The 22,544-nt window shown below is 50.8% G+C and overlaps 10 protein-coding genes across 10 annotated transcripts; 5 read left to right on the top strand and 5 right to left on the bottom strand.

The window, feature by feature from the left end:
• Positions 1-95: 95 nt before the first annotated feature.
• On the bottom strand, positions 96-4,335 carry BO79DRAFT_132319 (putative SNF2 family helicase/ATPase; the record flags this gene model as incomplete). The annotated part of the gene is made up of 4 exons (XM_025677980.1): positions 96-260; positions 324-781; positions 847-4,078; positions 4,153-4,335. Coding segments are annotated over 4 exons (4,038 nt in total), but the record flags the coding sequence as incomplete, so codon positions are not given.
• A 1,087-nt stretch (positions 4,336-5,422) lies between these two features.
• Positions 5,423-7,696, bottom strand: BO79DRAFT_161368 (PMM-domain-containing protein; the record flags this gene model as incomplete). The annotated part of the gene is made up of 7 exons (XM_025679019.1): positions 5,423-5,672; positions 5,743-5,817; positions 5,883-6,199; positions 6,251-6,313; positions 6,415-6,480; positions 7,109-7,254; positions 7,291-7,696. The coding sequence occupies 7 exons, from the start codon at positions 7,694-7,696 to the stop codon at positions 5,423-5,425; spliced, it is 1,323 nt and encodes a 440-aa protein (XP_025534083.1).
• Positions 7,697-8,382: 686 nt separating this feature from the next.
• Positions 8,383-9,559, top strand: BO79DRAFT_212045 (uncharacterized protein). Its single transcript, XM_025683130.1, has one exon. It carries the CDS (start codon positions 8,793-8,795, stop codon positions 9,264-9,266), a length of 474 nt encoding a protein of 157 aa, XP_025534084.1. The 5' UTR covers positions 8,383-8,792; the 3' UTR covers positions 9,267-9,559.
• Positions 9,530-11,196, bottom strand: BO79DRAFT_205174 (putative endoplasmic reticulum DnaJ domain protein Erj5). The gene is made up of 3 exons (XM_025681837.1): positions 10,984-11,196; positions 10,838-10,903; positions 9,530-10,760 (listed from the first exon to the last, which is right to left on the bottom strand). Exons 1-3 carry the CDS (start codon positions 11,054-11,056, stop codon positions 9,709-9,711), a joined length of 1,191 nt encoding a protein of 396 aa, XP_025534085.1. The 5' UTR covers positions 11,057-11,196; the 3' UTR covers positions 9,530-9,708.
• Positions 11,197-11,270: 74 nt separating this feature from the next.
• Positions 11,271-11,477, top strand: BO79DRAFT_161424 (uncharacterized protein; the record flags this gene model as incomplete). The annotated part of the gene is made up of 1 exon (XM_025679024.1): positions 11,271-11,477. The coding sequence occupies one exon, from the start codon at positions 11,271-11,273 to the stop codon at positions 11,475-11,477; it is 207 nt and encodes a 68-aa protein (XP_025534086.1).
• Positions 11,478-12,474: 997 nt separating this feature from the next.
• BO79DRAFT_260424 (putative COPII vesicles protein Yip3) lies at positions 12,475-12,996 on the top strand (the record flags this gene model as incomplete). The annotated part of the gene is made up of 1 exon (XM_025686406.1): positions 12,475-12,996. The coding sequence occupies one exon, from the start codon at positions 12,475-12,477 to the stop codon at positions 12,994-12,996; it is 522 nt and encodes a 173-aa protein (XP_025534087.1).
• BO79DRAFT_72358 (uncharacterized protein) lies at positions 12,909-14,314 on the top strand. The gene has a single exon (XM_025689660.1). It carries the CDS (start codon positions 13,023-13,025, stop codon positions 14,151-14,153), a length of 1,131 nt encoding a protein of 376 aa, XP_025534088.1. The 5' UTR covers positions 12,909-13,022; the 3' UTR covers positions 14,154-14,314.
• Positions 14,315-15,452: 1,138 nt separating this feature from the next.
• On the top strand, positions 15,453-16,408 carry BO79DRAFT_222732 (Frag1/DRAM/Sfk1 family protein; the record flags this gene model as incomplete). Its single annotated transcript, XM_025683567.1, has 4 exons — positions 15,453-15,532; positions 15,604-15,873; positions 15,930-16,135; positions 16,194-16,408. The coding sequence occupies 4 exons, from the start codon at positions 15,453-15,455 to the stop codon at positions 16,406-16,408; spliced, it is 771 nt and encodes a 256-aa protein (XP_025534089.1).
• A 414-nt stretch (positions 16,409-16,822) lies between these two features.
• On the bottom strand, positions 16,823-18,490 carry ptyA (putative tyrosine/serine protein phosphatase; the record flags this gene model as incomplete). Its single annotated transcript, XM_025685107.1, has 5 exons — positions 18,114-18,490; positions 18,019-18,055; positions 17,849-17,928; positions 17,508-17,795; positions 16,823-17,402 (listed from the first exon to the last, which is right to left on the bottom strand). The coding sequence occupies exons 1-5, from the start codon at positions 18,230-18,232 to the stop codon at positions 16,823-16,825; spliced, it is 1,104 nt and encodes a 367-aa protein (XP_025534090.1). The 5' UTR covers positions 18,233-18,490.
• Positions 18,491-18,984: 494 nt separating this feature from the next.
• Positions 18,985-22,080, bottom strand: BO79DRAFT_183465 (uncharacterized protein). The gene is made up of 4 exons (XM_025680272.1): positions 21,886-22,080; positions 21,611-21,694; positions 20,218-21,528; positions 18,985-20,162 (listed from the first exon to the last, which is right to left on the bottom strand). Exons 1-4 carry the CDS (start codon positions 21,965-21,967, stop codon positions 19,105-19,107), a joined length of 2,535 nt encoding a protein of 844 aa, XP_025534091.1. The 5' UTR covers positions 21,968-22,080; the 3' UTR covers positions 18,985-19,104.
• Between the last annotated feature and the right edge of the window lie 464 nt (positions 22,081-22,544).

The following is a 22,544-nucleotide window of genomic DNA, read 5'->3' on the forward strand; positions in this document are numbered from 1 at the left end:
TTTTCCTGTTTTTTCTCCTTCTGCACTATGTGGGCTAAGCGACGCGACACCGAGAGGTCATAGATTGACTGCTCGACGGTGTCGGAAACCAGATACATCCAAACAGTGGTTGGCCGATGTTGGCCAATGCGGTGTACGCGAGCGATAGCCTGAAGCTCGATTGCAGTGTTGATCAGAGGCTCACAAAGGAAGACATGGGTGGCATTTACTAAATTGAGACCGGAGGAATGTGCTTTGGCGTGTAAGAGGAAGCATTCAACCTGAGTAACGATGAGAAGTTAGACACTGATTGCCAAACCTGATTGGCAGGATATTATACTTACTGCAGGGTCACTTTTGAAGGTTTGGATGCCATCCTTGGCGTCAACGCTGCTGAAACCAATCTTGAACCGGGAAAGCGCATTGGCGAGGATTTCAAGAAAGTTTTTGTACTGAGAAAATACAACCGACTTGGCCCCAGGATCATGCTCCCGAAGCCATAAGATGTGCCGTGCCAAAGTATCAATCTTTGTGCCATAGGAGCTATCCAGGTCAATGTTTTTGATTTCTTTCAATGTGCTCGAGCTTATATCGGCATATATAGAGTTTTTCGAAGGACGTTCGAACTCTAGTTTAGTTGGCGCTTTCTCCTCCTGCACGACAAACTCTTGCGGCTTATACGTGATCTGGTGGAAGTCGTTTGCTTTCAAGCGTTTTTTGCACGTAGGGCAAGTTCGATGCTGATGCCACCACATTCGCAAGCAGTCCTTGCAATATTTATGACCGCAAACAGTCAGAACACCTGCATTAGGTTAGCACCGCCGCCACTTGAAGGCTCTAACTTGGATTTGTGCTGCTGATACTGACCGACTTCGAACCCAGACTGGCAGATGACACATATTCTTGATGTCTCGTCCGAGCCAGACTCATCTCGCAGATGGATTAGGTACCGACGTTTTGCTCGCAAAGAAGAGATTTTCTCGTCAATTTCACTCTCCTTTTTGAGCTTCGAAGTGAAGAGTGTCACATCCAACGGCTGACCAACACTGTTTTCATCATATGGGGCAACAGTGTCAGATATCTGCTGCAGTTGACGATAATATTCAAGCCGATTGTTCATCGTATCTCGGAACATCTCAACCTCCCTCTCCAAGCTGGAAGCAGCCTTGGACTGTTCAGCTGCCAGTTGGCTTGCATGTCTTAGCACAAGACTGACATTCTCGAGCTCTGCACGCGCTCGAGAACTTCCTTCATTCGCTTGCCATTCAAGCGCGGTGGTCAGGCTGCGAAGCTCACTGATAATGCCTCGAAGGGACCCGAGCTGCGGATCAGGCTTCAGATTACTGCGTAGGTTCATCACTTCCAAGAATAGGGTTGGAGAAGGCCCTTCGCCCTTTTGTGCTTGGATAATTCCTTGCTTAACTTCATGGGCAATGAGAACGTTCTTTTGTCCAGTTAAGCAATCATGACGGTCGGCGAACATTGCGCGCAAGGCTTCCATGTAAACGTACATTTCATCCTGGTGCTTAGTGGATTTTTCATACTCGTCACCTTCGAGCTCCGACTCATCCTCTTGGTCGATGAGTGACTGGGAGGAGAACTTTATCATAGTTTGACGCCAGTTATCGTACTGTGCAGCATGCTGATTCATGGCTTCACAAAAGTCTTCGAATTTCTCGATCACGCGCCGACCTTCTAGCCCTGTGCTATATACCTGGGGCTTCATCTTGGGAATGTTCACGAATTCCTTCTTGTGCGACCTTTCCCTTATCAATTTCATGTAATGGCCGACCTTTCGGGATATATCAACCAGCATCTCCTTCCGGATGGCTTTCGCTGTGGTATACGCCTCCTCTTCCTGTTTCTCGAGGAGTTTGAATTGTTCAGAGTCCTGTTCAGTGAGCTTCGGATCTGACTTGATCTGGTAATACGCGTTCCCCATAAAGAACACACAGATGTGTTGGACCTCGAGAGCTAAGCGCAGTCTCTGACGATATGTACCAATGCGAGTGTTCTTTTCGGTTTCTTCCGCCTCGTTATCACTTAATGAGTCTACTGACACAAAATCTTGGTTATCGTCTGCGGATGTGACTCGACTCTTCATACGTTCTGTTTGCAACCGGTCCCGGCATTCTTTAACGATTGCACTTGCTCGTTCCAGGCACTCCTTCCACAGTTGGAGTGCTTCATGCTTGCGCATTGCATTCTCCAGCAACTGCCCCCGCCGAAGCTGAGACAGGAGCAAAGTGCGCTCTTCTGCATGTATGAGCACGTCATTCTGGTCGATCATGACCTCGAGCACCTCATTCACCGACCGTAAGGGACCGTTGTATCCAACGCCCAAAGTCCGGCGACCGGTGCCTGCAGGATGAAGGCAGGTTTGACGGAGCCTGACTAGCCAACTTCGCATCTTCTCAACCACTGACGGGTCATTAGGATTCCATTCATCAGTTGTCGGTGCGCCTGATAAATCAAGGCCACAATCTTCACACATCTGCTCGTACAGCTGGCCATACTGTTGCTCTTCCACTGCAGTGAAAGGGATTGTTATAACGACCCTCTTCTGTGGCGGCAAACGAAGCTCATCGCGAACATGATCTTTGCTATGACGAAGGGCAATTGTGTGAACTATGTGTGCTAAGATAGATCGGAAAGACACGCATAGCCTATTCCAGATGAAGCCACAATAGGGTTCGTAATGAAGAAAGAGCAGCAGACCCAGAAGATCTGTGATATCTTTACGAAGAGGCGTTCCAGTTACCGCCCAAGCCAGTTGACGTGGAATCAGACGAGCAACTCTCGCTGCATTGCTGACACCGCTCTCAATCATCTGTGCTTCATCTAGGCAGACCCGCCACCAGGATATCTGAACAAGCGGCGTTTTTCTTGCCTCGAAACGCTTCTCATGGCGCAGGTTTCGCTTTGGAGCATCACCAGAATAGTGGACCTCCCGAGCAAGAACGTTGTAGGTAGTCAGCACAACATCATGATCCGATATTAGCTCGACCAGTTCATTATCTGCGAGTTTCGGATGACGCTGAATCCCTTCATAGTGATATACACTCAGCCCTGGAGCATGCAATTCAATCTCTTGCCGCCACTGCTCAAGGATCGCCGGGGGTGTTATGATCAAAGTCGCTCTTGATGGCTTCAAGCCGTCGGCGCGTTCATGCTGGCCTGTATCCTCCGAGAACGTGAAGCGTCGATGGAGGCAAATCAAGGTGATCATTTCGACCGTCTTACCCAAACCCATCTCCTCGGCTAGCACGCCCCCATTAAGGACGTTCTCGGCATCATACCAGCTTGTGATATTAGAAGTAACGACCATAAACAACTGGCTGGCGAAACACTCTTTACCATCCGCATCAGTAAACCTAATAAAGGACAGTGGCAGGTCACTGGTAGACTCCCGCTTTAAAGGAGCAATTCTCCCGTCGGGTTGAAGTTCCACGCCTTCCCTTTGCAATAACCATCTGACTGCCCTTCTTTGAAAGGGGAAAAGCTGACACTCTAACAAGTCACACTTTATATCTGCTGATGAAGCAGGATTGTCTGGTGGGACATGTACATTTTCATAGAAGTCACGTGGTGACCAACCTGTTGCACCCATATCCCTACGGTGCTTTTGCCGAAGATTTTCGAATACTGTGTCATCATCATCCCGCAAGATGTACCTCGAGAAGACTTTTGCTGGACCAGTCGGCATCTTATTGATATCTGGGACATCAAGGGAGTCCCTCCACATGATGACCGTCTCCAAGCTGAACGTCTTCCCATCAGACAGACAGTGAAGAGTAGATTGATAACAAATTGAAGGCACATTCTTTTGAAAGTGGTCGGCGCAAGCAAGGCTTGAGGCGAGAGACAGATGATTACCCAATATAACGAGCTCCGAATCAGAGCTTTCAATAGTGAAAACTGTTTCACGCCCAAAAGCCGACACTAGTGCCAGGCTGAGACAGCTATGCAGCCCTTCATTCTGAACAGTGGCAGACTGGGTCGGAGCAACCCTATTTACATCGAGGATGACAGGTACAGTATCCAGCGGCTCGGTAGCACCATCCTTGTCATCTCGATCATGAGTTGCAGAATCAAAGTTCTATCAAGCATCAGCAGGTTGGTCTAAAGAGACTCGGGAGAGGCCGGCTCCTGTCACACAGGGAGGATACATACCAAGCGCAGGTTGAAACGCGCCAGTGGTATATAACCTATTGGTACCCGTGAGTCCGATAACCCATTGAACTGTCTAAGGCTCCGAGTTGCCGAAGCCAGCTTGCGACGTTTACTCGGATGCTCATGGGTCACTGGCTGCTCGGGCCTGACGAAGGCAGTGGCCAATGATTCCGGAACATTGCCTGGAGCGTGAAGATTAGTAGAGAATATTAAGACATGCCACCCTAAAAGATGTCAAGGAGTTGTACCAGGATAAGAAATTTCTGCATTCAGTACAGTCATGCCGCCCCCTCTTGTCTCTGACGCCTCAGCTTGCCACCAAATGAGTGTTGAGTCGAGTAATACTCTCTCACTGTTGCTCCGATACGGCGATCTGATAAGAAGATCTCACGTGCTGATAGGGCTGGGTTATGTTAAGTCCGGAATTTTTCCGTTCTAATCATTGGCTTAGTCAACCATGGCACAGTCATGGCCGGATCTGTGCTTCCAACAATAACTACATATAGATAGATAACGCAGGAGGCCATGGAAACATGCTCTGCAGTGACATAAAAATTGGAGGATCCGCTTATGTTGTTTGGGTTTCATCTACTTTGATCATATTTGGGTCTCATACATGTTTGCACCATGATCTCGGGCACCGCATGCCTCCTAGCTGTCAGTGTCTGATTTCTGCTCTGGACTCGTCCTGTTGCTGGAATTACAGCGTTTCGCAACTGAGATGGGTTATCGTTATTCACTTATGATAGGATCCCATGGGCCATTTTTCTGTTTCTCTTGTTGCTGTACAAACCGTTTAGAACTGGCGTCAGGCCTTATTTCATAATACAATTTTCTCTATTCTAACTATCACTGCTTTACAGATTAGTCCTTTCGTTCCGAAGGGCCTGCTTACCACCTCTAATTCAGGGATCAGGGTCTACAACTTAAATTCCGCATGCGGCATCATTAGCTGGACTCCGTGTCAGTAATCTTCTCGCGGACCTACTGACACTGTCACTTCCTCATCTTGTGCTTTTGACTATAGTGGTTTTTCTTTTAGGTACAGCGCCTACTGTTTTCGTAACCAAGGAAGTGCTATGAGTTGAATGGACCAGATGACGGAAACGATCGACCAAGGTAAAGGCACAATAGCAATATGTAAGACGGTTTTTCGCTGTCCTATTCATAGAGAACGCCAAATCCTGTTGGCTAGTAGATAATATTTAGCTGATATGACCGTTCCGGACCCTGAATGCGATTATGGCCCTCGTGTCTTCCAAATCATCCCCTAGAGCTGGAAAAGCTCCCTCAACTGTCTCATGGTGTCATCAGGGTCCTCAACGGAGTGACCGATCGTCCTAGGGTCACTGTAGATCTCGTAGTCGTTACCACCTGGGAATGTCTTGTCACCGAAGAAGTGGATCGTCTTATAATCGATACCCGTAATATCTTTCTCGGCTTCGACATGTTGTAGGCAGTAAGTCTTGTCCCAGCCGGTCGGGAAAACGTCAAACGAGATTTCACCACCAATGGAGTAGCTGTTCAGAACTGTTAATAACTGTAATGACCATACGCAGTCACTGAAGGCCTGGTGATCCTATTACATACCTCAAACCATAGTCAGGGAACTCCTTCTTGAGCGCATCTACAAGGTCGCGGCGGATGTTGTGAATCTTGTCATACCTGCTCATAAGTTTAGTCAAGAGGTCCTGTATATGTGGGCACCGAGCTACCGCTCGTATACATACGCTTCAAACTCCTTCCGTTCCTCGGTGCTAGCATTTCTGCCAATCGGGCTGACGTTGATCATGCCATTGCGGAATTCGACGAAGGTGCCGCGCTTCTTAGGAAGCTCCAAGTTGGCGATGTACTTGAGCAAGAAGTTGACCAACTTCTGATATTTTTCCTCTCCCAGCCATTGGATGAAGCTGTTGCTTTGAAGAGGCTTGCCCAGGCGGAAAGCGGTCAAACCGTTCTCGGCGAAGCAGAAATCGAATAGGGTTGTGACGTCCGTGGTGTTTCTACCGAGCTGTTCTTGCTGCTTGGGAAGATTCGAGCCACCGACCTGACAATGTGAGACTGCGCGCTGACCCTAAGAGAAATGAAGACAACTAACGAATCCGATCGCGCACTTGTGACGCAGCTGAGAGAGAAGCGTGAGCATCTCCGGGGTGACATTCTATAATCGGTGTAAAAAAGAAACAGATTAGTCTTTCAAAATACTAAGTGAATAGACAGAGCAATTCCAAGGAGTTGATCATTTCATTCTTGCGAACTTACAGCTCGGGCAGGCGTTAACGTCTTGTCGACATCAAAGAGACAGATTGTGCCCTTGAGGGGGCGGTCCTGCAGGGCAGGATAAATGCCGGCTGCTTCAGTGGCCATAATGGATATAGATTTGGAAGAGAGTTGAGGAATAAGGTAAGTGAGAGAGTCTCTGAAGCCAAAGGCGCAATTGACTGAGGGGCAATTGGACTATGTATCTTTTCAGGGGCGGACGTTGTGACAGCCGCATGCGGTGAGCTGGAGGGACAAGCGGGGGTTCCAGACAAACATTCTTACAGCTTAACCGTATCGGGCGGCTTCCAGACAGCTAGGCAGTGAGGCACCAAGGCCAGGCCCAAGGCGGTCAATCTCCAATTTCTCCATACGGATGATCCACGTGGGGCTTGCTTCGCTTATCGATAAGTGTGATAAGCCATACGGTGGTTGCTGAGAAAATCGCAGAAAAAGGCGTAAATAGTACTACTCCGTACATCTATTGCCGTTGCCATTGTGGCTGTTCCTCTTTCGTCTGTAGTCAATATATTTCTGATTCCGAGCGTACAGATACTGATAGTGTATTCAAGTTCCATTAAGACTAGCCACAGGCCAATAAAACTCTTGTATATGAGGCAGACAACAACAACGCCAGACCAACTCAAACTCCGATCCATCGCGTGAAACGTCAACGGCCCATGGTCGTCTGAAAGACCTTGGCTGCTAATTCACTCAAAAGCCTTGCTCGATCTGTTTGAGGAAGCTGGAGGAAGACATCGTAAACGCTCTTTCCTTTGGCATCTCGCACTGCACCAAGACGATTGCCAGCGACTGCGCCAGCCAATGCTCCTGGAGCATTAGCTACGATAAAACCGAGAGCACCACCACTAATCCCACCTACAACGGACCAGAACCGAGATGTCGGGTGTGAACGAGTCTGACCGTCAGCATCTGTGCCTTCGCTGGCAAGGCCCTCTTCACGCAGCATTTCTTCAAACACCGACCCGAATTGCTCATTTGCACGTTGCTCACTATCAGCAGTGCCAGTGCCAGTGCCAAAGCCGAAAGCGGACCAGGGAAACCCTCCTGCACCTCCACGGGGCACTTCTTCTTCTTCCTCCTCGACACCGCCTGCCATCCTCATCGCATCATACTCCCGTCGGCGTGATACATCCGACAACGTGTAATAAGCATCGCTAATCTCCTGAAACTTGCGTGTCCGAGCCGCCCTCTCTGGCGAGTCGACAGGGACTCTGTCTGGATGAGACTTCAGAGATTCCCTACATAGTTCAGAACAGAGCATGGTCGCAGCATGATGGGCATTGACTCACCTTTTGTATGCATTGCGAATTTCTTGTTGTGTCGCTCTGGGAGACACTCCCAGTACCTTGTCTACATTGGACATTGATTAGTTCTCTTTCCATACAGTATGTAGAAGTTGGCATTTCGTACAATAATCGCGTTGTTCTAATCCACAGTCAGTTCATATGTCAAAGCCATGAAACACGTTCGTGCACGCTTACTAGGCATGTCTAAATGTCTTTATGTTAGAAGATGTGCCGTGCTCCAAACTCAGATGGTGAAGAGCCAGATGAGTGTAGCTTCATTCGTGTCCACTCTTCCTGAGAGGTCATGACGGCGGGGGAAAGATGACGTCGACGAGGCATTTATGCCTCAGGCATCAGGAAGCACGGAACGAAGGTTCGGCCTTTTCCAGCGACTCGGTTCTGACTAAACAGCAGAGACGGGAAGCCCCTGAGGGCAGCACCAATCATGGGGATGGCGCCAAACTTAGGACGCCCGGAACCACTGTCACCAGCCACTCGTAGAGAGCGCTGTACGTACGCTGCAGATGCTAGCCACTGCTAGGAACACACTAAACAGTAGGCACAGTTCAGTGGTTAGTGATGGTTTTCAGCTTTGCCTCCTGCACAGACGGGGGAGTCTCACCTAATCCCCTCCCCCCTTCATTTCATTTAACTTCCCTCACACGGCTCGCCATGCTACTTTAACCCTCTCAATTGCACACCTTTAAGGAGACTCAAAGTTGTCTATGATAGATTAGACTTGCAGTCACAATCAATTGACAGCAGTGTGGACAACCCCAGCTTGTGACTTGTCCAACATCCGCACCGCGACTCAGCTGTGGAGCTGGCCAAAACGCCTGGACCTCAAATTGTGTGCATTTGCAGCACGCTACGACTCCGCAATAGCGCGATTGCTTTTTACAGGTTTCACCAGCACACAATACATCCAGAGGGGTCATACTTTCGTGCTTCCAGCCATCTTTATCAAATAAATCGCTTGGGAAAGTACTGTGTCAGCATTGGCCGAGATTCCAAATTTGACCCTGCCAATAAGTCGTTCAAGGCACCCATAATCAGGAACACCGATTCAAGATGGGCTGGTTTGATGGAAAATCTTCATCCTCGTCTTCCCACCACTCTCATTCCCGCCGACGTTCTTCCCCCTCACGACGTTCCACTTATTCAACTCATCATCCTCGTCACTCTGCTCCCTCGATATTCAGTCTGAACGGCGGTGGTAGTCGTGTCGGACGCACCAGCCCGTCCGTGCTCTCTTCGTCCTCATCGCGGCGCGCACGGCCCCGAACAGGCTTCGTACAGAAGGTGGTTCGCGCCATCAAACGCTTGCTCCGTGACATTTACGACTATGCGCGTCGGAACCCGGTGAAGGTTCTCATGCTGGTTGTCATACCGCTCCTCACGAGTGGTGTCCTGCAGAAATTGCTCGCCATGATCGGAATCCGACTGCCAAAGGGGCTTTTTGGCGGGAACTCATCGAAGCCCAGTGGCAACAGCATGTCAGACAATATCAAGGGCCTCATGAACATTGCGAAAATGCTGATGTAACTACTGAGGCATTGCTTTGACCTCTGTTTCCAGCGCTTCTGCACTTTGATGTATGAATGGGAACATCAGCGAGGATTAGTCAGAAAAGATAGACACGACACGATCATGATACGACAATGACGATACGACGCAAACTTGACTTGATGCTTCTTGGTTACAATGTCCGTTGGCGGTTGTGGGTAAATCCAAAGAGCCATGTTCCCGATATGTTTTTGATATTTCTCGTTTACGGTGTTATGCAAATGTTCAAGTATTTAGACACGATTCCAATGAAACGTCCCCACGGCCTTCTGGCCTTCAAAAATATTTTTTTAGACACCAAACACTATTTGTACACATGCAATGGCAAGAATTGTTCGTAAGCTTTTTGAGGGGAAAAGCATCGAACCACAGAGAATACCGCTTACCAAGTAAGCGGGTTTCGCTATCTATGTCGGATTCTTTACGATCTCTGAGACCGCTTTCCCCGCCTCCTTGCCTTGGAAGGTCTCGCAGAGCTGGCGGTGCCTTCAGTCGACTCCTCCACGACTTCGGAAAGCTCCTCCTCTGACTCATCACCGCTATCCACGGCATTTGAAGTGAGCAACCTGCCAACCGTCTTAGAGTAAACCCAGCCCGGCAAGCGGAAGACCATCGTGTCACGAATTGTCGGACGCTGAATCTCATCGACGTCGAGCAAGAATTCCTGACGCTCGCCATCTTCTGTTTCCTCCTCCAGGAACACATTTCCAAGAGAGTCGACAATCAGTACCTTCCCATTCTCAGCAATCACCTTCTTCCGCTCCCCAGTGGGCTCCGTCTGAGGCTCGGAAGTGGGCGTGGCCGTTCCAGAGTTCCGAGATGTCGCCCGGCCACCTTTCTTGCCCTCCTTGCGGTTCTCCCTGTCCATCATGCGCTTTTGGCGACGGTTCATAGGCATAGCACTCTGTTCGGGCTCCGGAGCCGGAGCCGGAGTTGGGGCAGGAGCTGAGGCACCATCAAGACCGGGGATACCCCGGACACCAGACTCATCACCCCAGGCAGCTCTTCTCGCCTGACGGATGTAACGATCGACGAATTCCCGCTGGCGCTTCCAGCCCAGCACCAAAGCAGCGTAGTGCGCACCACCACCAAAGACCAGAAACAAGCCAATAAGCACGGATCCCAGACCAGGACGGAATCGCGAATAGTAGTAACCAGTTCCCTTCCACTTGGGGAAACCATTCTTCAGGAAATGGTCGTAGCGCTCGCGACCCGGGCCACGGAGGATATTGGCGACGGTGTTGAGGCGAGCGGAGCGCTCATGAGCCTCCTTCACGGCCGCGGCGATTTCGCGCTTCGAAGGACCATTGTTGACATGGACACCGGACTTGGAGGACTTGGAGCGAGACTTGTCCTTGGAGCTGTTGGCGATGAAGGACCGCTTGACTTTATCGGGATGCAGAAGTCGGGACTTCTGACGGTAGGCCTTGCTCAATTCATCTTGGTTGGCGTTGGGTTTGGCGCCGAGAAAATCTGTCCGTTTGGAAAATGGTCAGTGGCGGGGGACTTTGGAGGTGGAAGGGGAATTTGTTTGCTCAGGGGAAACGTACCGTAGAATGTCACATTGGGACCTTCTGCAGCGGCGAGTTCGTCATTGATACGGAAGATTTCATAATCTGGAGAGTCGCAGAGTTTTAGTATGTGGGAATAGAAAGGTTTGCGGGATAACAGAAAGGAAAAAAGAGCAGCAACTGACCTTCTTTAGTCCAAGCCGCGGCCAGAACAATCAGGGCTACAAACGCAAACAGACGAAGTGCGATAGACCTCATCGTGGAAGAAGGGAGCGGTCAAGCCGCTGGACCCAAAGCGAATGAGAAGAGAACGAATGAAACAGAATGAGCAGTGGAGAACAATTGATGCGCCAAACAAAAGACTACATGCAACTCATGTTCATGATTCAACAAGTGGTGAAGTACTTTGTAACTTGTTCTTCCTCCAAAAACGAGATAGGTGGAATCCTCAGGCGACGATACCGCCAAAGCAATGATCTGTCATCAGGCAGGAACGGCGTTACGCTTACGTGACGAGAGAGCTAGGCCTAGAATGGGCAAATCCGGGTTCACCGCCCAGATCGGTATGGAACGCCTGAAACGGAATTACGGTACGGGTCCAGTGGAGTCTGCAGCTGCACGACGTGGTCCAATAAAGGATCCAAGGCCAGGTGAGGAGAAATCGAAAAGAGATAGGTAGATGGAAATGTGATTGATACCTAATGTTTGCAGAAGTGGCTATTCCAACTCACAGGCTGGCTGGCAGTAGAGAGAGGGGGTGGTGGTTGGGACAGCTGGGGTTTAAATTCGAGACAAGTCCCCTCTGGCAGTAGTGTAGTGGATAGTGAGTTACTGAGTGCTCTTCTTCCTCGATTACCACCTGAAATAGGGCATATCAGGGCATGGAATTGGAAGAGCAGTGGAAGATGATTGAGGGGAAGTGATTGGGATGGCTCCTTGAGTAGTCAACCCTCAAGAGTGATCGTGTGTATCTCTCTTTCTATCGAGATCTCTTCTTCCGCATCCAGCTTCGAAGGGTCTGTCTCTCTACTCTCTCCACCCATTGCTGCCCTGCTTTCTATTCTTAGCGGGCCTCATCCACCGTTGTATCTTGATTGGATTCGAGGGTCCATGAAACCGGAGCAGCGACTGGAGCAGTGACTCAAGCGTTGGATCCAAACGTGCCTTGTTTATTTGCCTTGCCATCCATTCCTCCGATACCTTATAAGAAGCACCCGAGTCCACTTGTCTTCACAATTAACCTTCTTCGTTGCTGGGCGGTACCTCTCAAGCCTGTTACAAGGCGGATCGGTACCTGGAGGGTACTTACTTCAGTTACTTTGTCTGTGCTTCCCGCCTGGGACCGCCGGGGGAGGAATACCAACGAAAAAAAAATACCGAGACCAGTACTGGAATACGCCTAGACTAGTTCGGTGCTTCCAGGCTGCCAAAACGCCTCGTTGGTTTTGCTTTCGGGCCAGCTAAGCCGCTTCCAATCTTCCTCGACAAAAACATTCCCCGGTCTCTCTTCTCTCTCGGTCCTTCCCCCTTTTCTTTACTGCTTTTACTACACTTCATCTCCATCATCTTACCGTCTTCAGGCTTCTCACACGTATCACTATTTTCCCGATCCACTTCATCTCATTCAATTATCTTACTCCTACCTTATCTTTCGAGTTTCCTCCGAATCTCCAAAAATGCCTCTCCAGATCCCCATTGATGCGATTACCTCGCGCTTCGGCGAACGGTTCAACAGCGTTCGCTCTCAATCCCTCGGCACGCGCTTTGCCAACCTGCGTCCCATCTCCGAATTCCTGGACATCAAGCGTGTCTCCAAGCCCGCCCATTTTGGCGAGGTCCAGAGCCGTGTGAACTACAATCTGTCCTACTTCTCTAGCAATTATGCCGCCGTCTTCGTGATGCTCAGCATCTACAGCTTGCTGACCAACCCCCTGTTGCTCTTTGTCATCATCCTGGTCACCGGTGGTCTCTACGGCATCGGAAAGCTCCAGGGTCATGACCTGGAATTGGGCTTCGCCCGGTTCAACACTTCCCAGCTGTACACCGGACTGCTAATTGTCGCGGTGCCTCTGGGATTCTGGGCCTCGCCCATCTCCACTGTGCTCTGGCTGATCGGAGCCACCGGCGTGACTGTCTTCGGCCACGCCGCTTTTATGGATAAACCAATCGAGAATGCTTTTTCCGAGGAGGCGGTCTAGGTGGTCGGCCGCGAACTCCTTACGGTATGCCCCGATGGGGAAGACCACCGGGGGCACGAGTGGGGAGAGAAAACAGACGTGCAGCTCCGTGGGTGGACGGTGCGGCACGGGTCGAGGAGATTGACAGCGAGGAGGAGGAGGATGCATACGCTCGATCGGCGTATGCGAGGCAGTCGGCGGGTCGGGACGAGGGTGGAGGGCCTAGATTGCGCAGGCGGAAGATGGATTACAATGATTATGTGGACGAGATAAATTCGATTGATGGGATGGACTATGATCTGCGTGAGGACATGGACAGCACAGTGGCGTATGCGGTTCAGCTAGCCATGAAGGACAAGGAGGAACGGTTGGTGGATCAAGCCTTGGAACGGATTCGACGCGCTCAAAAGCAGGGCCAGAAGAACGTACGACTTTCGAGTCGAGAAATGGAGGCGCTGGAGCGCAAGCGCATGCAGGCAAACCGGACCCCTGATCACGACTATCGAAATACAAGTCCCCAGGTTTCCCCCGGTGGCAGCCGATCCTCGAAGCCGCCGGAGAGCCCCAGCAGCAAAAGGGGAGCGCAACGGAGGGGGTCCAATGCCTCGACAGCGAATAAGCATAGCGTGCCCTCACCGTTAGCCGAAAACAACGCTGCCTATGCGTTCTGGGCCTGGACCTCGGGGGCCTCTGGCGGGTCCCCAGCTTCTGCACGTTCGCCATCTGCCCGCACGCCTACAAGTCAAGCACCGCCTCGATCCCCTCTCCAGCCAGCTTATGCTTTCGACCGCCTGGCTTCCGTCCCTCAGATTCGCACACCGGTGGGCGTGAAGAGTCCCTCTGTGCGTTCCCTCCCTGACGATCCACAGTGGGGGCCTCCGTACCCTCCGCCGTATCCAAGAGAACCGCCACCGTACCCGACCGATCGTCGACGCCCCGAGCCAACTCCATACATGTCAGGCTATCGCAGCGTCTTTGACGATTCTGCGCGTAGCAACAGGCGAGGCGTGAATGCTATGCCGGGGGCTGCGACGGAGGGGCGTCTCAGTGCAGAGGAAGAAGAGGAGGAAGGAAATAGTTCCGATAACAGCGCCATGGTTGAGCGCCGCGTGGCCGGCAGTACGCCGACACGGGGGCCAATCGGGCGAGGCAGTCGACCCCGGAGCAGTCGATCTTGAACCCCCGAATCGTGCCCTTTCAAAACGTTGCTTTCTTTTCTATCATGGGCGGCTCATGTCGCAGCTGATTTAGCCTTGAATGTTTCTTGCGTGGATTCCCATGGTTGATTTTCTTGCGCGTATAAAACGTAATGGAGTTCGTCTAGAGCGGGTACCTGAAATGATACTATTGATAGTGATGATTTGTTGTCCAGATTATCATGATATTAGTAAATGTTAGTAATGAAACGCGTAGGGAGGTTCCCCAAGTAGTAGATCGGTGGTGGCAGTGAAGTATGTATCCCTGCTGACGAGGGAAGCGAGACGAACTCGTGATACAGTTCATGCAAGTCACCGTGGCTGGTGGCGGATCCCGAAACCTAAACGGACTGACTGACTATAAGAATTGTATCGACTGTATAAGACGATCCGAGCAGAATTGTGTCTGCCTAGACTATGAGCTAAAAGAAGTAGTAAGTAAGCAGGCAAGCAAGATGAGTGTTTGCATGAAGGAATTAACTAATTAATTGGGGCCTGAAATGCGAGGAACCGCGGACCGATGACGTCGATGAGGTCATGGGAAAATTGGCTGTGCAAAAGAATGCCAATACCAGCTTCTGCTTTGCTTCCACTCTGGATTTACTTTGCAGAGCTTCCGAACCAGCCGGCAGTCCATTGGATAGACTTTGGGATCTACTATGTACTACTACAGTACTACTACCCTTCAGCAGTGATGCCACTCTCCTGGCCGGTGGGCCCTCTTCGTCGTCACCATCTGGGCAGTTGCGTGTTAAATTAAAGACGGACTCGGTCTCTCCACCGACCCAGTCTTTTTGCTCTTCTTTTCCCTTTAGTCACTCTTTTATTCCTCTCCTCCTCCCCTCCCCTCGCTGCCAATTTCGCCCTCTTGTCGTCGGTCAAGGTGTCACCAACGCTGTCAAACGCCGCCTACCTCCCTCTTCCTGCTGACCCTCGGGATCCATTGATTGACGACAAGCCACTTCCGCCCCTTCCGGCGCCCGCGTTCCACCCGATCGCCCATCGCGACATCTTATACTACCTCGAGTCAGTTTTTCACGGCAGCTCTTCTGTTGGGCAGCACCGGTTGCTAAAGTGCGCTGGTTGTTGCGCTTGCTTGCAGAGACATTTATTACTTCATTGGTAGAGGGGAGGCAATATATAAATAATCTAGCGAGAATGTGGATTATATCATTTTGGATATTTCCGATTATCTCGGCGTGCACATGGATTGGTAGCGTCTCCCCCCTATGCAATTGCGGGTCAATTGTTCCGATAGAGACTGACAAGTCCCTTCTAGCCATGTTGATTGCGATGCTGGCCACCTGGGCCAGAGAAGGATCGCCGATATATGCCAGTATGGAGACGGGTCAGACCATTGCGTAGGTGTCACGCGACCTTGGATCTGGCATGCGATTGCGATGCTGATTGTACATCTTTCGTTCTCTTCTAGGTATATTTCCGACGTTGGAGCACAGGGTCTGAAGCCGCTGTTCATTGCGGGCAGCTGCGTCACTGTCGTTTTCCTCGATCTCTCTTTCCTGTCAGAACGCTGGTTGCGACATGCGGGTCAATTGGTCCCGAACAAGGGCAAATTCGACAAGGCCTGCGCAATCGCGTCCATTTGCTTCTCGATTGCGGGCGCCTTGGGATTGATCCTCCTTTCGATCTTTGATACTCTTCGTCATCCGAATATGCATGATGGCTTTTTGATCATGTTCTTGTTAGTATTTGATTGCGCAATCAGGAAGAACTCCTCCGAGGCTGACATATCTGCAGGGTTGGATACTTGATTAGCGCCATTCTCATTTGTTGCGAATACTGGCGTTTGGGAATCTTCTATCGCTCCCAGCACCGAGTGCTCCTGGCCAGTTTCATCATTAAGCTCTCATTCGTCATCATTGAAATTGCGCTGGCCATTGCTTTTGGTGTCCTCGGCAACAAGGGTGGTCATTACCGGAACGCAGCGGCAGTTCTGGAATGGGGTGAGTAACCTCCAGTGGATGATCCACGAAAATGTATAGATCGACTAACTGAGAACAGTGATTGCGCTTATCTTCACGTTCTACGTGCTTTCTTTCGTGATCGACCTGCTGCCCTCGGTGCGCACGCGCAAACATGTGCCGCAGGGCGAGAAGGTGTCCCGAAATGGACAGACGACAGCGGCCTATCCCGATGGCACATACGATTACGAGGAGCCCGTGACGACGGACTCGGCAGGGCCCAATGCTAATTACTACCGGGGACAGCGGATATAGTTAGGTCCCTTTGAGTAGGCTCGGTGTGAGATATGGTTTGACTATTTTGGAACGATATTTAACGATATATACCCCGTGGATAGGAGTGGTTGTATAATGGAGCTGAATTGATTGATATATTGTTAGTGTGGCTGATGTTGATGTCTCTTGGGACCTGATCTGCGATCCTTTTGCACATATTGATCTATGACGTTGACTGTATAGTACGTGCCTAATATCTGGATAATGTATGATCATTGAGATACTACCATATTGACCAGCAAAGACGTTATAATAAAGCAGACATGATTACATTATATCATCGAGTAAGACATCATCTAGACCTAAAGAAATCAAATCTACCTATACATACCCACCCCTTGAAATAAAAGATACCAAGAAAACAATGTAAGAAATAAAAAATAAATAAATAGATCAAGCCAACAACACCTCCCTAATCCTCTCAACCTGCTCCCTCCCCACCCCAACCGTCCCCAAATACCCCTGCACCCCACCATACCTCTCCTCCAAATGCGCCCGAATCGTCTCCACAAAGTGCCGCGGACACTTGGTATACTCCTCCGACAACCCCAACAACCTCACCTCCTTCATGCGCTCCTCCATCTCAATGACCAATTCACCCTCAGACCGGAGATAATCCTCCCTCATCACCTCCTCCGGTACCACATCCGCCACGAGCAGAAGCAAAAGAAGGATGATCAGACCCGTGCGATCTTTACCTTGCGTGCAGTGGATGAGAATTGGATAGGCACTACTACTATCCTCGGTCTCATTCTCATCATCGCTGCCATCTGCAGTAGAGGTATAGGTAGAGGTAGAGGACGACTTGGATGTAACAGAAGAGAATAGATCAAATAACGTCTTCATCTCCCCATAACTACTATCCAATGTATCCATGCCTAGTCCGACTAATCCACGCGGAGACATGACTTGCTGTCCGACTATTTGGACGGCTGCGGGGCGGTAGCCTGATGCTACTAGGGCTAGGACTTTGCTGTATTTTTTTTTTCCCTTTCTTAGTTTCTTCGTTTGATCTCTAGTGATTGTGATTGGGGAATAAGGATTTTTGGGAAGAGAGGGTGGGAGAGGGGGGGCGTACAAGAAATTCCACCAATCTAACCGCCACAGAAGCGTCCGCTCGAATGCTTTTCCTGTTAAGCTGACGGGGAAGCGAGTGACGGTTGGGAGATCGGGGAGGTGGATGTCTGTTGATGTTGTTGATGTTGTTGATGCTGTTGGTTCTGGTGCTGGTGCTGGTGCTGGTGCTGGTGGTGTTGATGATTGTCTTTCAGGTGACTCTGTTGATGATGGCGACTCTGTTGATGAAGCGGTAGCAGCAGCAGCTAGTTCAGCTAAACGCTTGTTGGTGGCTATTTGATGTTCGGTACTGTGTCTTTGTCAATATGAAGGAAACTAATATAGTTGAAGGGAGAATAATACCTTGATCTTAGATCCACGACCGTTGAGATATGGAATTCGTCTACGAGGCGGCGTTTGTCGCGCTCAGAGGCATCGTCTAGCTTTAAGTAATTGAGATGATGTTAGTACGTGTTTCAACCATTCCATATATCATTGATATACAGAATATGTAAAGTGGTAGGTATATATACCCTTGCACTTCGAAAGAGGATACCCTCTTTCAACACCCTATACAACGCTATCAGCATACAGCATACGATATATTGATATACAAGGATATGCATACCTCTTCCCAATCAACTGGTTAATCGTACGCCCAACGTCCCGGAAATTGATAATGTTGTCGAACGGACGACCCGGAGAATCGAGATCTACGCTCGATTGGCGGGGATGCGAAGAGGACATGATTATCTTATCTGTCTTGTTCTTCCAGGTTTAAATGTAATTGAGAGAAAAAGGAGGGGTTTATATATAGTACAAATGCAGTGTCCGTGATAATCTTGTGTGAAGATTCAACGCAGGCAGAATAAGGCCAGATAAAAAAGTGGGACAAGAAGTGGATGACTGGGAGGTCCGCTGTAATAAGTGCAGAAGTGGGAAACCCGAAAAGAGAAAGAAAAGACAAACAACCGCAAACCGGGCAGCCAATCGACCTAACGAACGGGACTAAGCATGCAGGAATCCAGCAAGATATCTTGACAATATCCAAATTGGCCCGGGCCAAGGCAGAAAAAGGTGGAGGGAAACGTGGATGCGCCGATGGGGAGCCGCGCGGCAAATGGCGGTGGAGCTTCAGCCATCAACAACACTATCTTTATGGCCCAAACTAGACTATTATCTGCTCGCTGCAGTGCCGCCCATCGTCGGGCCAGTCAGCTTCTATTCTGGCTACGATCTACAGATAGTTGATGTTTCCACCCGCTGTTGCATGCTCATCTCCCCGGTTACAAGCATTCGCATTGTCACTCGCAGACTAATTATCAGAATTGAATTCAACGTCGGTTCCATCACTGTCTGCCCCATCCCGGATCCGAGTGAACACACAGCAAACAGCAATCGCATCCAACAAACACCCATCCCTACAGAAGTACACCGCAGTAGTACCGTAACATCAGTCAGAAGACGACACATTAGTGGTATGTACCCCAATTCCCTCCGCCGTAAAAGTACACAGTACAAACACAAAAGATATTCCTACACAGTAAGATCATATCCCACCCCGCGCGCCCCCCATTCAAATAGAATAATGGACAACACAAACCATCAATTCATATCAATCACAACTTCTCCGAGAACCTTGATTCCCGCCCAGTTCCGCTGCTCGCTCGCTTTGCCCGAACGGTTGGGACAGACAGGCCTTGTTCCGCCGCGCTCGCCCGCCGTTCCTCCGTCTCCATCCCCGGAGTGGGGATGGCCTGTGAGCTTCGACGAGCAATATCATTACTGCCAATCCCTTCAGTCTTACCCTCCGACGAGCTCTTGGAAACAATCTTCTTGAACCCACTCACGAGACGACTGCGCCTATCTCCAGCGGATTCCTGACCTGCCTGGCTGACAGCTTCCTTCTCATCCTGGCCTTCGCTGACTGACATCCTTTTACTCATAACGCGAAGGTCGTTGGCCGTCACAGGATGGGATCGAAGCGCTGCTCCTCGCGAGTCGTCCTCGGCAGCTGCCTGTTCAGATTCTTCAGGGACAACAGGAGCAGCCGGTAGTTCCGGAACTTCGGGTTCCTTCTCTTCTGGATGAGCAATATCCCAAGCTCGCCCGTCCTCGTCTTCAGATTTCTGCACTGGCTCAGCTCTTGAGATCTCTCGAGCTTCCTGTGTTTCCACCCTCTCAGCTGCCTGGGGCTCCGGCAGTTGTTCCCTCTCTTCGACTGCCCGGGTCTCTGGCTGCTGCCCTGTGGCTTCAGCTACCCGGGGCTCTGGTTGCTGTTCTACCGTTTCACTTACTTGAGCCTCTGGCTGTTCTGCAGCTGGCCCTGGTTCCATTGAAGGGACCACTTCCAGAGTGTCCTTGCCTGACGTCGTAGCTTCGCCTGCTGCGGGTCCACTCGGACGACGACCGAGCCGACCCTTGAACCATGATCTCAGTTTCGACTCGGACTTTGAAATGGCCTCGCCGGGAGCAGTCTCCGTAACAGCACCTGCAGTTGTCCCCTGAGCACCCTCCGTGGACGTCTGTTGCGGCGCAGTCTCAGCGCGTGCCTCGTCTGCTGCTCCGTCAACAGCCCCAGTTAACGTATAGGTTTCGTTCTCGGAAGTGCGCTTCGACTTGCGGCTCCACAAACGGGCTTTCTCCTCTTTGTACTTGGAGTCGGTCCTCAAAGAAGCTATTGCATATGATTAGTCTTTCTCTCCAAGGTATCAATCAGCAAAACAACTCACCTCTCATGCGTCTCTCCTCTGCCCTTGTGTCGGCATCTCGCTCGCGTTGGATGGCTTCTCGTCTCTCAGCCTCTTCCTGATCAAGACGCTGCTCTATCTCCCTAGCTCGCTTCGTTTCCGCACGGTCCGTGATTTCATCAAACGTGGGTTGCAACCGGGAACGAGCGAGAGCCTCCACATCTGCCATGTCGACGTATTTCTGGGAGCTAATATTCACGCGGTCGGCGAACTGGTACTGCGTGTCCGTCTCCTGTCTCTCCTTTGCGCGAAGTAAGGCGGTTTCCTCCAGTTCCTTCTGCATGGCGGCTGGGGCGCGCCCTGTCTCTGCATAAACACGCATCTCCATGTCTTGGATGGTAGCATCGACATTTCTTCTCGCAGCCTCCATCAGGAGCGCGCGGTCCTTTTCTCTGCGCTCATCCACCGCATCGAGCTTTGTTCGCAGACTATACATCTGGCTTCTGATCTCCTTCGACCTCTCAGCGTCAACCGAAGAAGCATCACTGTCGATTGATAGCCTTCGTCTGCGGACCTGTAAGCTAGAGCGCGTTGTCTGGGGCTCGATTCCGTAGTATTCGCGGTAGATGGCCGCCTCATCCTGCATGCTGGCCAACTTCTCCGCCGCCCGCTTCTCTGCGGCATCTTGTAAGCTAAAAGCCTGTTGCAAGATCATCGGCTCTGCTCCTGTCGCTGTCCGCTGGGAGCGCATGCGACTGGGGCTGATGGGGCCCTGCTCCTTGGCCTCAACAACCGCATACATGTCACGCGCCATAGAGACTGCTGCAGCCTGCAGGATGCTCTTCCGCTTGTATTCGTCGAGCTCTGGTGCGACGGGAGGGGTAGCGGTGTAAAGCCGCGCATTGGTGTTGGCAATATGCTGGATCCTACTAGCTTCCATGGCGTTGTCGAGATCCCCAAGGATTTCGCCCGCCTCCATTCCCACGTGAGGCGCCTCTGACGGGGCGGAGTCAGCTCTCCTTCGGTTAGCATATAAAGCACCCGTTACCGCATAACGCGTCCTATCTCGGCCTGTTGTACCGGAACGTGATTCGACCGTCTGACCAGCTCCGGACGAGTCATACTTGAGGTCTGAAGGTCCAGTGGAAGAGCTGACGATCGACCGACGGTCCCTGAGAACGAAGGCTGCAGCCTTGTAGCCTTCCAGGCTTGGCACATCGGAGGCGCGCTTGTCTTCCACATGCTGTGTTGTAGCGGCACCTTTTGTCCCCCATCCTTTGGATTGGGCGTGAGCGAGAGCGGCTACTGCAGATGCATGGCTAAATCCGGGGCGGGAGCCTGTCGCCTTCAAGGCTAGGGAACAGACGGACAGTCAGTATTTGGGGGGATTGGTCATATGGTAGAGTGAATACGAATAGGTGAAACTGATACTTACTGGCTAGTTCCGTTTCAGCTGTCGAGGGCTCACGAACTGATAATTTCCGTTCTGGATGGGTTACATAGAGAGCGGCTGTCGCAGCTGTGCATGGTGTTGTGTTAGCTGTGGATTCGCGTCTCGGTATACAAAGTAAAGTGGGACATTAGGACGCATGAGATCATCGGTCATAGCAGCGTGGAGATATGATAAAGTAGGGTAGGGATGTGAAACAGGCTAACAGGGCACAAGGCCGATCAGGAGCCCAGGATGCAAGGATGCAGATCGTAACTCACCTTGATCCGCTAAGCGGGCAGACCGGGAGCGGCCGAGGGTAACGCGTTCGACGGGCGCGGGTTGTTCAAGGGTGGTTGCCATGATAAGATAACGACGATCGTCTACAGGGTAGAAGAAGGCGAGGCATTCCTGACGAAGAGGAGATGGGTGGAGGAGAAGGGAAGGGAAAGAGGAGGAGAAAAGGTAGGGATTGGGAAAGGTTAAAGGGTAGGCAGCAAAAGGGAAGAAACGTTAAAAGGTGGGTGTAGGAAGAAGGGGGAGGGGATAAAGTTAATGACGCCGATGATGCTGTGGGTAGAGTTTCATGAGGTGGTAGTAGTACTTGGAGAGTAAGGGTATGAGTAAGTAAAAGCACTGTACTGTTTAGTTAGTTCGGTTAGTAGTAGTAGGCAGAAAAAGGGAAGGAACGACTGCCCACGCTGATTGGGGAAGGAACAGAGCAAGAGCTAGAGCTAGAGAGGATGAGAGGAAGGAAGCTGAGAAGGGAAGGTGCGAGTGACATCAGGGCCGGGAGCTGATGTCATGATGAACTGAACAGACCCGAAAATGGTTGCATTTCTTGCTTCTTCCGGGGGTGCCTGGCAGCTCTTGTCATCGACTTTTGACTCTTCTGCAGTTCCTTCATTCAGCCTTATTCCATGGTTCCAGTTCTTCACTA

This window comes from Aspergillus costaricaensis (genome assembly GCF_003184835.1).
Source record: "Aspergillus costaricaensis CBS 115574 unplaced genomic scaffold BO79scaffold_60, whole genome shotgun sequence".
Taxonomy (NCBI): Eukaryota; Fungi; Ascomycota; class Eurotiomycetes; order Eurotiales; family Aspergillaceae; genus Aspergillus; species Aspergillus costaricensis.

What these genes read in the sequence shown, in the direction of transcription:
- BO79DRAFT_183465 (XM_025680272.1), bottom strand. Translation starts at nt 21,967, where the DNA reads ATGGCAACCACCCTTGAACAACCCGCGCCCGTCGAACGCGTTACCCTC. An exon ending in TGCCCGCTTAGCGGATCAAG is followed by an intron (nt 21,695 to 21,885) that starts GTGAGTTACGAT and finishes CACCATGCACAG; the next exon opens with CTGCGACAGCCGCTCTCTAT. An exon ending in AGAGGAGAGACGCATGAGAG is followed by an intron (nt 20,163 to 20,217) that starts GTGAGTTGTTTT and finishes CATATGCAATAG; the next exon opens with CTTCTTTGAGGACCGACTCC.
- BO79DRAFT_205174 (XM_025681837.1), bottom strand. Translation starts at nt 11,056, where the DNA reads ATGAGGTCTATCGCACTTCGTCTGTTTGCGTTTGTAGCCCTGATTGTT. An exon ending in CGCGGCTTGGACTAAAGAAG is followed by an intron (nt 10,904 to 10,983) that starts GTCAGTTGCTGC and finishes GCGACTCTCCAG; the next exon opens with ATTATGAAATCTTCCGTATC. An exon ending in TCCCAATGTGACATTCTACG is followed by an intron (nt 10,761 to 10,837) that starts GTACGTTTCCCC and finishes CCAAACGGACAG; the next exon opens with ATTTTCTCGGCGCCAAACCC.
- BO79DRAFT_212045 (XM_025683130.1), top strand. Translation starts at nt 8,793, where the DNA reads ATGGGCTGGTTTGATGGAAAATCTTCATCCTCGTCTTCCCACCACTCT.
- BO79DRAFT_72358 (XM_025689660.1), top strand. Translation starts at nt 13,023, where the DNA reads ATGCCCCGATGGGGAAGACCACCGGGGGCACGAGTGGGGAGAGAAAAC.